Source organism: Condylura cristata, unplaced genomic scaffold (genome assembly GCF_000260355.1).
Source record: "Condylura cristata isolate star-nosed mole 26May11 unplaced genomic scaffold, ConCri1.0 scaffold00021, whole genome shotgun sequence".
Taxonomy (NCBI): Eukaryota; Metazoa; Chordata; class Mammalia; order Eulipotyphla; family Talpidae; genus Condylura; species Condylura cristata.
In genome coordinates, this window is record NW_004567122.1 from 12,485,821 (window position 1) to 12,498,795 (window position 12,975).

Genomic DNA, 12,975 nt, shown 5'->3' on the forward strand with positions numbered 1-12,975 from the left:
AATGTTTGATGACGAACAAGCCCATAAAAAGAAAATGCATAAAATGAATAGAAGAAGTCAGTGCGTGCTCTGCCTTTTAATTACTGCTTCAGTACGGCTCCACCATGGGTGCAGGCAGAAAAAACATCAAAGTTGCGTGTGGGGGGTGGTGTTTGGGGGGCTACAGGGTTTACTGCAAACAGTTAGGCCTCATTATTTTGTTATTTTTATTTGAGGCCAGCTAGAGATGGAGGAAGAGGAGCGTCTTACTCAAAAAGGGCAAGGGGCTAAAAAAAAGGAAACATGAAGAGATGAATAAAAGCATTCAGGACACACAAAAATAATGTAGAACAGTCTTGTTTTTATTACTTTTAAGTAATAAAGAGCCTTTTCCTTGCTTTTTTTTTCTTTTTCTTTTTTTTTTTTCCTTTTTTACAACATACATTAAGTTGTGAATCAGATGTTAGGGGATGTAGAGATGGAAGGAAGTTGGTGACATCACAATATTTTTACAACTTTACAACAAATATAAATCTGAGTTTGTTGCATCTACCAGTGTCTAGCAAGGGTGGAAAGCAAAGGCACACTCAGGTTTATGGGCCCTCCCCATACACAGTGGGGAAAAAAGAAGAGGGGAAAAATACTTAAATGCAGAAGCCCAGCTCAATGCATGGGTTAACACCGCAAGTGGTGGCTTGTGGGAAGTCGGGCGTGGGGTGCACGTTTTGACAGGTCTCAACATGGCCAAGGCGAGGCCGCCGCAGGGCACAGCGGCGGGCGCTTGCTGTCTGTCACTCTTCCTTGGGGTCCTCCTGGGGTGCTTGGGGCACAGGGAGATGTCCCCACCCCTTCCTCTGTTTGCATTTGAAAAGAAAAGGGAAATACAACGGTATCTCAGGGTCTAGGACAGACTTCATGGTTTCAGGGCACAGAGTTCACAGGATGTGAACACTGATGCCACTAACCAAACAAAGCAAACAAAACAAAAACATGACACAAAACAACAGAGCCTAGCCCAAACGACAGGGCAGGGCTGCAAGGGATGCTGGAACATCAGCAGAAGGCCGTGCGCCTGGTCACACACCCAGGCTCCGCGTGACTGGTGGATCCCTTTGCATTACCCAGTGCAAAGCTGTCTCTTTGGAAGGCTTTTTTTTTTTTTTTAATTAAACAACAACAACAACAAAAAAAACTAAACTAAGCCCACAAGAGCAAACTGGAAATAGAAAGAGACAAAGAGGCACCCAGTATACTGTTTAACTGTTTAAAAAATACAATAACAAGCAACAACAATGCTCATAGATTACAGTATGTTGACAGTTCTTTTGTTCGGGATAGAGTAAACAAGAATCCCTCTGTGTGCTTGAGCTAATGAAAACCGAGGGGAGAAAAACACACACCCCAGTCCGCCCCCCCCAACAAACAATAACAAAAGGATAAAGAAATTTTTCAAAAAAGTTAAAAATCTTTGCCCCCAATTTTTACCATGTCCACCGTGGCCGGCCTTGCACTTGGAGTGACTGATGAATCACAGCAGGGACCAGCCTGCCTGCATCCATTGCCATGCCATTTCTTTGTGTGCATGGCACATGTGTGCCAAGCACACGGCTTGGAGACTCCGCCCAGCGCCTGCCACACAGCGTGTCCTCCAGCAGATGGACACAGCAGAAAGGAAGACTGGGCTATTAGTCCCGCCCTCCTTCCACTGGTTAACACGAGAATATCACCATGCCGAAATGATCTGAGAACAGAAAGGGAAGCAGGGAGCTCTGGAGGAAGAAAGGGGACCTGCCATCCACAACACTGGGGTCCATGCTTGGCGGCACGGGCAGAGGATGGTTCAAGTTGGCACAACTAGAAGGAAGTGTGAACTGGAGGGTGTGATGTGACCCGGCTTTCCCAGGCTGTGGGATTTAACCATCACCACTGCCTTCTTCCATCTGCTGGACGCTGATCTTCCAGTGGGCTGGAGCAAGGGTGGGGGGAGGGAGCATTAAATAAATATCGGCATTTATTTCAAAAGGGGAAAAAGTTTATCATCATGACAGTTTACAAGCATACACAACTCAGGGTGTAAGGCACAAATTTACATGTGGAAAACAGGCTATTCACAGATGTAATCCCACGAAAAACCCGTGTGATCAAACCATTGATTTATGCAAGGTAGCAGCCAGCATATTAATTAGTTCACACCGTTTGTGGATTTTGTTTGCTGTCTCACATGCAAGGTGAAATGAGATGGTGTATCACGAGCTGTGTGCCTTCAGAAAGTAGGAACCACTGGCAAAGCACATGAGCAGCAGTGGGGCACGGATGTGCCACCCTAAAAGTTCCTGTCCCGGTTGCTTTAGAAATTCGGCTCTGGAAGGACTTTTACCCTATTACTATTGTTTTCTTTTTGCATGTTATAGGCCAGAAATCTGGCCATCAAATTAACTGGTAGATTTAAATAAACATTCCCCTCTTAACCTTTTCCTTTAGCTAGAGATCAGAGAGTCCAAACACAAAGCTCAGAATTCCAGCTCCAACTTAATTACTCAGTGAATTTATTGTAAAAATAAAGAAACTCAATTATTCCAGTTAATGGATTTCACGTTAAATAGTTTTAAGTTTTTCAGTGGACTTTCTGAAGAGCTGTTCTTAAGATAGCATGTGGAAGAGTCCTTTCAGGAAAAACAAGAGTGAACAATAAATAAAGAGTTACTTGCGTTAACGGTCACGTTATTTCATTAAAAGAAGGAGCAGAAACCTATGACATCGTGGCCCAACTGGCATCGTCTGCTAGAACAGAAAGCTGTAACACTGGTGGGCATTTCACAGTATCTGCGCATAGTAAACTTCTGCCATTGTTAAAGTCTGAGTTAGAATTATCAATGAATTCTTTATTTTTTTGTCTTTAATTTTCATCATTTTTAAAAAAGGTGTCTGTTTTGAGGGTGGGAAGGCTGGCCCAGTGTGGCAGCACCCCCGTGCAGTCAAGGACAAGATGTTGCAGTTACTGTTCACCTCTGTGTGTGTGTGTGTGTGTGTGTGTACACGCGTGTGAGTACACACACGTGTGTGGGGTGGGTGGGTATGTGCTTTTGGCTCATGTTTGTGATGATAACTTAAGTCTTTCGTGAGTCCAACCTGTTGTAGGGTGTAAGGGGAGAGAGGGAAGAGATGGAGGTGAGTCCGTTGCAAACTTTCACCAAAGCGCTGGGCCTGATGTTCACGAGCACCCCTGTGTCCGGGAGAGATGGACCCGGAGGCCTCGGCGCAGTCTGGCCGTCCTGGGCTGGCGGGTACTCGGGTGCCAAGCTGAGCGGGCAACTCGCCTTTCCTGCTGGTTCGACCCCGGCCCCTCCCCCTGGGATTATGTACACGCGTCGTTAGGCTTCAGGGATGTGGAAAGGGGAGCAAAGGAAGGTTTGGGGGGGACGTCCGGCTTTAACGAGGGCGTGCGCTTCAGGCCCGACCTGCTCAGTGAGTTGTAGGCGTTGAGGCTGGGCTGCCTCGACACAGTCACCGCCTGGCCCGACGGCTGCGAGCTGTGCACCTGGATAGAGTCCACCCTCTGCGGGGCGGGGGGCGGGTTGTCTCCCCGGCCAAAGCTCTGGTTTCTGGAGAGGTGGGAGGAGTTGGAGGAGTTAGTGTTATTTCTTTTGAGCGTGGTGGCCGGGTGGCTTCTCGTGAGCGAGTTCGTGGGGTAGCTGCGTTTATAGTCCAGCCCGTAGGAGGAGGAGTGGTGCATCTCCAGTCGCTTGCTCAGGCCGTTCTGAGACAGGGAGGCCCCCGGAGGGCCCAGGGAGGCCTCCCGCTGTGGGACTTTGGGGGGCAGGCTGTCCAGGTTCTCCACCAGGTTGACCCCATGGTTAGGACTCTTGCTGCTGAGATGCTCCTTGATGGTCTTGTACTCCAGGGTGGCGGCCTGGTCCTCCAGCGCCATCTGGGCCACCTCGCTCATTTTGGGCTGGTCCACGTACTCGTGCTGGTAGCCCTGCTGCGTGATGGGCAGGACTACCACGCTGGGGATGTGGCTGGGGGAGGCCCGGAGGGGCAAGTCCGTGGGGATCACAGGGGAGCCCATGGGGGGCATGTCCTTGGTGCAGGCATTGATGAGGTTCTGGTTCCGCTCCCACTCGCGGCTGCCCCGGCTGGGCTTGCGCTTCTGCTGCAGCGTCGGGGTGGACTCGGGGGTGGGCAGGGCTGCCAGGTCGAGGTGGTGCTGGTCAGCCTTGATGAGCATCTTGGCCGTGTTGCTGGGCGTGGCCAGCTTGCCGTTGTGCATGAGAGGCGTGAGGATGGCCTCCGGCTTGGGGTCCTTAGACTGCGCGTCCCCAAAGAGGCCGCTGAGCTTGGTGACGCTGCTCATGGAGCCCCGGCGCGAGTGCGCCAGCTCCTTCTCCTTGCGCTGCACCGCCGACACGTCTTTGCGCCGGTGATCACAGACGCAGTAGACGATGATGCCCGAGAAGACAGCTCCCATGACAAAAGCCAGGATGACCGCGATGGCCAGGAGAGTGACAGGAACGAGCTGGTCATGGCCTTTGAGGTAACTTTCCCGAATCACTCCTGCAATAGACATCGCATAGGGCGTTAAGGAATGAAAGCACACCACAAGCCTTATTTTTGTTTGCCGTTCACCCTGTTAATTAGTAATAGTAGTAAGTGACGATAGCACCTCTTCAGGGCGCAGCGTGCCAAACATGGACTAATGAATCCTCAGTGCCCCCCAAGTATGTAATTGCACTCGTTTGTTGCCTTCTTTGTGTTTTGAAAAAGCTCTTTCCCTTTTCGCAGCTACATACTTTCTGCTTTGCTTTACCGTGTGGCTGAGGGCGGCACTTGGCTTCCAAAACGTCCCCCGCTTCATCTTTTTTTTTTTTTTTTCCTCAGTGTCCCATTCACAGAGTTGGGATGACTGAGATATTTTGAGTCGGGGGCAGAGGCAACAATTTGATGCCTGTTAAATGAACAAATCGCACAACTCTCCTGGAACCCAGGGTCTTTTTTTGATGACTTCCTTGTGGGCCCCATCACCCCTTGCTGGAGAAAAGCTCTGTTTGCATTTCCAGCAACTGGAGGAAAGTGAGTCTGACAATGCAAGAATACAGCTCACGTTCACAGATGGCAAATGTTTGAGCTGATTTTGTATTACCCCTCTAAGAAACAAGAACCACCTCTACTCAACCTGAGGTAAATGTGCTGAATGTTTGAGTGAAGCTCTCTTCTTCAGTTGAAGAGAGATTATTTGGGGGAACAGGGCTGGTGAGGGAAGACCATTTGGAGTCCTGTCTTGGATTTGACAGGTGTCAGGTCTCATTACTACAACTAGAGTTTGCTGTCAGGGTGAGATTCTTCAGCTGAGTTAATTTCTTCAATTTAATAAAAATTATGTGACTACACCCATCAATAATCTTATGCTACATTAAGCAAGATGCTGCTCAAGAAAGTCACTTTCCCTGTTCCTGCTTTATCAGCCACCAAGCTCAGAGACTCTAATCAACCGCAAACATGGAGCTCTTATTTTTTAATACCAAGTGAGAATACACATCACAATCATCAGATCTCAAGTGCTAGATGCGGTAGCTGAAAAATAAAGCCTCAGATACCTCACTTCCTGCCTCTGGAGAGTGAAGGACCATGAATACATGACAGGCACCGCCTGGGCTGAGGGCTGTAAACACTGCTCCTACTATGGAAAGGCGAGTAAGACAGAAAATGTACCTTCTCTGGCTTCCGGGGACACATTTTTCATCTACTCACTCAACTTTTTCTGGATATGTTTAATGTGTTTTACTGGCAGATATCAGTAGTGCAGACTTAGAATGAACTCAGAATAAAAATCTCCAACCCCTTCCCAGGCCCATACAGGCAACCCTGACACGTGGCTGAGACGCTTTCTGTGTCACAGCCGAGCGAGGCCTTGCCATGATGCAGCGCTGTCACGGGGTGTTCTGGAAGCTATTTTGATTAGCGAAACTGGTTTTAAAACTCAGAAGCCTTTGGCTGGGAGATTACATTCTCTTTTCTTTCTAAGCTGTCCTCCTTCCCTCCATTGTGACGTCACAGTCGGTTGCTGTGGCAATGATTGTCCAGTGACAGAGGATGTGACTTCAGGTGGAGACAAACAGAAAGAAGCACAAGCATGGCGGGAGGAGCAGAGATACTGTGATGAGACAAACGCCCTCAGTTAGGAAGGGCAAGCAGGGAAAGAGCGCGTAAGGCAGAAAGACGCTGAGTGATTGCCAAGTGTGACACTTTTCAAATATTTCCAGATTTATCTTTATGAACTTTTAAAGGGTAGAAACCGAGAAGCGAAAAGAACAGCAGGAAATTCAGCTATAACTCACACCTTTTATGTTTTGGAGCTCCCCAAACAGTGGGGCATCTGCATTCAAATATGCTTTAATACCTAGTCACCGAGAAGTGTGCTAATGAAAATTTCTCCCTTAAATTTGCATTTCCTTGTTGTAATGCTAAAATAGCAACTGATTTTCTTTCAACTTTGATTGTGTATGGAGTTCTATTGAACGTCATGTTTTACCACCTACACATAATGGCACAAAAATGTACACCTGTGAATAAAATGGGTTTGATTTCCTTCATTGACTTGGTGATTTCAGTGAGGTCTGACACAGGCTGGACCCCACCAACGGTGGGGATGGGGTGGATGCTTGCGCGGAAATGACAGTTTCGTGGCTCCCTTCCAGCTCACTGTATTTCTGGGAGCCTTCCCCCATCGGTGAGTACTTGTAAGTAGGTAGCTCTCTGCCAGTCTCAGCAGAACAAGCACATGGAAGCTCAGTGTCGCTCATTGTCTGTTTTATTCACTGATTGAGAAAGCGGCACCATTTTCATACTTAGCCATTGCTATTTCACTTTTTGCTCCCCAACACTCTTCTTTCATGGCTAAGAGTTCTTGACTATCTCACACTGACGGGAACCACTGCTCTCTTAACTAGGAAAAACTTTTAGTGGATGATGCTGCAGTTCAGATGTTTGGTTGTTGACAAATCAAGCGCGTGTCGGCTTGGAAGGAAAGGAGGTCTTAGCGGCCCCCTTTGGCTTCGACTGTAGTGCCTTGAGCACCTTACTGCGCGAGCAGCCTCGAGCCATTAGCCACGGGCAGGCGGCTTCCCTCACCTGCGGCTACACATCCAGAACCCCACATTCAAAGTCAGAAACAGAAACTCAGTTGAAAGCACCTCCAGGAAGTACATTTGCAATGTACATAGATGCATTTATATAATCTAATTATATAATCTGTACATCTAGGTAAATGCATGTAAATAAATGCCCCTTATATCATGAACAGGGCCAGAGCAGCAGCCCTAGAACTAAGGGAACCAGCACTGAGGTGTCGCTGCTGCCGCCTCCGACACACCAGCCGGTCGCTCGGGCCGGGCGGCATGTCAGAGGCGCCTGCTTACTGGTTGGGAGGCCCTTCAGCAAGGGACTCGACATCTTTGGGGCTCAGTCTTTTCACCTGTAATGTGGGCTCAGCCACACTCACTCTGACTCCTTACTGGTTTGCTCTCAGAATCCAATGGAAGGGTGAATAGGAAAGCGTGTCATTGCTTTAGTTTGTCGGACAAATCTGCAGGGCAAAGAAACCATAAAGAAAAGCCGGTGGTTGACCCAGAGCTTGGGGTGACAGTGACAGCTGCTGCACTGGATCCCATTAGCTGGGGGTCTTGAGGGAGAGGGACAGACCTGCCTCTCCTGTGCAGACCACGTTTTGCCAATGGGGCAGGGGGCGGGGTGGGGGAGGGTTAGGGAACAGGAGGGAACAGGTACCTGTGCTGCAGGACTGCCCCTGAGTTTTGAAGTTAGTAAAAGCAGGAAATGTTGAGCAAAAGCACAGTTAGAGTCAAATTCCTACTGGAGCAATAATCCTGCAGTCAGCTCGGTGAGGGCAGGGCTGGTGTTTTATCTGGGTTTGTGCCCCTTGCCAACTCCAAGGCTCTTGGGTGGGGACCTGATAAGTGAAAGATAGACAAGTAGGTCTTCCCCTTAGACTCTGGCAGCAGAAGGGTGCTCAGCAGAGGGGTGGCAGGCTGATATAGGTAGCGGGGCTGACCAGTGGGCGGTGACCGGACATTTGGAAGTGGCCTGCTGAGCTGAGACTGTGAACCTTAAACCTGGACAGTGCTATAAACCGATGTTGCCACAATTAAAACAAGGGCGTTTGCAAGACATTCTAGTGACATTTCTAAGCCGGTTCCTCAATTGGCGGGTCATCCCTGAGAGACCACAACAACCTTGCTTCTAAAGTCACCGCAACAAATTCTATTTCCTGTCCTATAACAGAAATTGAATCCCAGCATCCAGCAGACGAAAGAAATCTGTAAGGGTATTCAGGATTCGTTCAAAGCCATAATAAGAGAAACAGTGTAAAGATAAAAAGAAATTCATTCCAGATCATTCCAAAAGAGACAATGAGGGTCACAGGGTTGTTCCTAACACTCAGTGAGCCAATGGAATTAAATAATTTGAAACAAAGGCATCACTGCAGAGTGGCAGCAGGATGAACGTCCAGTGTGCCACACGGTGAATGGAAACCCTGGGGAAGTGGAAGGTGTTTGGGGGTGGGCAGAATCCCCTGGGACCCCTTGTAGAGGGCACAATCAAAGTGGCCTCTGCACCCTGGGGTGCTGGAATGCCTTCCTCTAGCAAGCCCCGGGCCTTTGCCCTCACCAGCTCAAAATGGGGCATTCATAATGCAAACAGCATCTGAAAAATCCTCTGCATTGATTCATTAACCAACAGCTATTTCTCACTCGTCATGAGGTGCTAAATGGTTATTCTTTCCACCTTCCTATTGCAGGAAGCAAGGCACACAATGGCTCGGAGATTTCTCTGAAATCATGCTTTAGATTGGCAGAACTGAGAAAGAATAGAATCACTGGTTTTGTTTTTTTTCTGAAGAGACAGTTTTTAGATATTGGAGGGAGTTTTCAGAAGGGCAATTCGAAGCTATCTACAGGCTGAAGCAATGAAAAGATTAGGAACAGCCCCGTCCTCCAGGCCCTGCAAGATGTAATTCAAAAATAAGGGCAATTGCAGAGTATAAAGTCAGGGAACGTTCAACACAGTTCTGATTATCTCTGTGAGGCCCATGTCAGTGCATTCAGAAATACAGACCTCAGCTTCTTCATCTGAAACACGGTTTCTCATCTCCTTGCTCAGTGATTCTCTGCGTGGCCTGGTCTGCATGGGGAGCCCAGCACCAGCAAAGGGGCCCTCCTGTGGAGGGCTAGACTGTGAATGTCTTGGTGCCTTTTTTTGCACTGTCCCGGTCTAGCAAGCTTTCAGTTCCAGGCAACTCTGCGGCTGGAGGGCTGGGCTGGGTGCTGGAGCTGGGTGACAGAGGCTCGGAAGCGGCCACCCAGCAGGACAGAAGCAGTGCCCATGCGCGAACGGCATCCAAAGAGTGAAGTGGCAAGAGCTACCAGGAGATATGTCGCTTCTGCTCCAGTCGTGGACAGAGCTTTAGAAGAGACGAGTGGAGAGGAGCCTGAAGGCTGTGCAGAATTCAGCTGGGATGGGGACAGCAATGAGAACGCAGGCCCAGCAGGAGAACTGCGAAGGCTGTTTCCAGGAGTGGCCAGTGATCTGCCTGCCTTCTAGCATCTTCTGCTCTAGGCTCAGCCACTTGGCTGCACTCTGGCCACTTCTGGACTTTCACACAGGTTCCCTCTGCAGGGGCTATCCCTGCTCACCCCCATTCTTCTGACCCTCACCCATGAAGTGCATCCAAGGTGTGGCAGCATCACGAGAGGTGGAAGCTCCATTGCATCTCAACCCATAGTGGGGGCTTCTTTAGCTCACAGACCAGGCTGGCTCCCCCTCGGGAGCGTCCTGGAGCTCTGTATGTCTCTGTCCCGTGCTACCTGCTTATGTCTGTCTTTGTCTCATGACACTTCTAGACTGTTTAGGAGGGATTTACTACTGAATCCCCAGACACTGAATCCCCAGTAAGTAGCTGTGAAATATATACTCAGTGATTGCATGAATGAATGGCTGCCTGTGGAGGACGGCTTCAAGAGTGAGCACTAAACACTATTTGGAAGTGGGTAGTGGAAAGCCTGAAAGGGATATTTGGAAGACCTGTTCATTTTGGAAGGAAAGCTCTTGGATCTTGTCCTCCTAAGGGTCTTCTTGCTTGAGAAAGCTGCCTTTCCGCTTGTTCTGACCAGGGCTGAATCCATGCTTGAAAAACTCCTGACTTCCAAGAGTCAGTGCCTCAGCTCTAAAGTTGAGCTAGTCTACTTGAAATTACTGCTACGAGAACTAGACTTATCCCCTGGTCATACAGAGAAGCAGGGAGTTGTTATTGTTCCAAGCACAGGAGGAGGCAGAACACACACATGAACGACCTGAAGTGAGTTATACCGAAGCAGCTGAATGCATGCCCGAGCCTTACCCACCCTACCCCCTCTACCTGCCAGTATGAGATCGAGGCGCTGACACTGGAAATGGTTAACTGAGCACTTGCCTCTCTCACCCTGCTCACTGGCCTGCCTGTTTCGGAGTAGCTGTGATATGATGGATGTGTCTGTCTCCATAGTGAAGTGATTAATAGGCATCTGTGTAAAGCAGACCCGGTGACCACAAAGACGACAAAGCCTCTCTGTGTCCTTTAGAGAAATACGCAGAGGCAAAGGGGAGGATGGACATTTCCTCCGCTGCCAGAGCGGGTTCGTGTGAGCCCTGAGAGCTAAGAAAGATGGCAGCGCACCAAGAAAAGCCCCAGAGCGGGAGCCCCTAAAAATAGACTGTTGATTCTGCTTTATAGTAAGACAAGCCTGCAATTTCCTTGAAATCCTCATAACAACTTGGGTGAATGGAATCTAACAACCCAATTTCTCTTGTTTGAAAAACTTAGGGTAACAAAAGGCCAGGCTCCGCGCCCTGCGAAGCAGGATGAATGAGTGAACAAGCCGGGGCCAGACATCACCACCGAGAACCAGAGTGCCCGCTGGAACCCCAGCAGAGACGGCACATGGCTTCCCACTACCCTCCCTGCAGACAATGTATTCTTAAAGCCACGCCCTAGCCCAGGGGGCTGACCACAGGGAAGAGCAGTGGGCACTGCCTGTAGTTATCTCAGCAGGAAGTGGCTTCTTGTCTTACTGTGTAACTCGGACCAGATGGCTCCAAACAAACTGGACCGCCAGCAACCATGGAAATGGGCACAGTTTGCAACTCTAACTTTTCCCTTGCCTTTTATTTAACGATTATTTTTTCCCAGCAGGCTGTAGATTAGCAACTGGGAGTCGCTGCGGTCATCAGGATGCATAAAGGGGATGACTGGCCATGCCAAAGCAGAGGCAGCTCCTTGGCTAGCTAACGGCCTTGATTCAGAAGCTATTCTGAAAGTCCCATACTGAATTAATGCTTGCTGTGGTTATCGGCGGGTGAGGCCACGTCCGGTTATGTCATCTTTGAAACAGATGCATTTGGGGGGTTGTTGAGATGCCATCACAAGAAAGGGGAGAAAGCACGAATTGCATTGTATTTTTTAGGGGAGACACAACTTCATCTCACTCTTCTGTGCCAATAGAGGTATGCCTAGGGCACTGTTCTAAACCAAAGTCTGAAACGTGCCCCTCCGCGTGGTCCCGCTTCAGAGCACAGCTCGATGTCCAGGTCAGGAGTCACTGTGAGATCATTGTTAAAGCCATGTCCTGGAATGTCAGTCTGTGTTGCCGAGTGTTGAACTGTCACTCTCCCCGAGAAGGCAATGTTTATTTCAGATGCACGGGTTTGCATCATGTATTTCCCTTTCTTTGAGGTTTGCTTTCTCATAAGACTGGAAGCCTGACATCTGAGTGAGTTCTGAAACCAGACAAAGCATCTCTATTTCCAAATTCCTGGTCCATCTTCTTTGCTCTCTCAAGGCCTCAAAGCCACAATTAGGGAAAAGGACCTCCCTATAAAAATCGCAAAATTCAAGTGATTCTTTGGTTTATTTTCTCTATGGCTTTGATTTTTTCCTCTATGATAAAGATGAGGAAACGGTCTTGTTTGAATACCCCTAGAATTGCCAACCTAAAAATGTTAGAGTTCTTGCGGTCTGGACTCTATCAATAGATGAGCCTTGGTTGTGATTGGTGAGGGGCATGAACATTGTGGTCTTAAGACCAGGGCTTAAGTCTTGCTCTCTCACCAGTTAGCTCTGTTACCTTGAGAAAAATCACTCAGTTTCTCTGAGCCCCAATAGTAGTGTGTGAATTGAAAGTTGTTGGAAGCATTAAATAGACAGAAAAAGTGAATGCTTGCAAAGCACTTGGCGTCGTGCGAGATACATGTTAATGCCCAATTGATAATGTAAGGGAAGTGATTCTAGAATTTCTGACATGGTACCTGCCTTGTGCAGGGTCTAAGATAGACTGTTTTAAATTAACACTTTGGGATGGATCGATTTTATTAGCCACGAGTGGAAAAGTAGGGATTTAAAAATGCAACAAATCTTGGGAGAATGACCTTAAATAAGACAGCTGGTAATGGCTTGGAATGCACCCTGCGTTAGTTCTCCTCGGCAATACTGTCACCTGGGATTTGTTAGAAGTACAAATATTTGAGTCCTTTCTGCATCAGAATCTCTTGGAGTGGGGTCCAGAAATTTGTGCTTTAACAAAGCCTTTAGATGACTCTTATACGCTCCAGCAGATTGAGAAACACTGCATGATATTCCAGAAAACACACTTAGCTGTTTTGCTTTAAAATGTAACCTTAGAAGTTACAAAAGCAGTGTTTCACCAGACTTTCAAAATATTTGTGAAATAAGTAAGACATACATATAGTCTTCTTGGTGAGTCTAGTGGATCTTGACGATTACTATCATCACTGCAGCTACCCTTTTTTTGACAAAGAATTGATGTGATTTTATTGGAAAGACAAGTCCCTTACACTTCCCTTGGTACCTGACCACAGCTTGATACGTGGCCAAAAGCACTACGATCCCACTTCTATAACAGAACCAACCCATGTGCTAGAGTCAAGAGC

The 12,975-nt window shown here is 48.2% G+C and overlaps 1 protein-coding gene and 1 pseudogene across 4 annotated transcripts in view; both read right to left on the reverse strand.

The window, feature by feature from the left end:
• Window positions 1–383: 383 nt before the first annotated feature.
• Window positions 384–2,383, reverse strand: LOC105853902 (annotated as a pseudogene).
• The window catches only part of SEMA6A (sema domain, transmembrane domain (TM), and cytoplasmic domain, (semaphorin) 6A), a 68,921-nt gene continuing 57,828 nt past the window's right edge, over window positions 1,883–12,975 (reverse strand). For all 4 annotated transcript variants that reach the window (XM_012727947.1, XM_012727946.1, XM_012727945.1 and 1 more), the window contains one exon: window positions 1,883–4,533. In XM_012727947.1, the coding sequence (XP_012583401.1) occupies window positions 3,335–4,533 (1,199 nt within the window). In that variant the 3' untranslated portion in view covers window positions 1,883–3,334. The remainder of the gene's footprint in view (window positions 4,534–12,975) is intronic.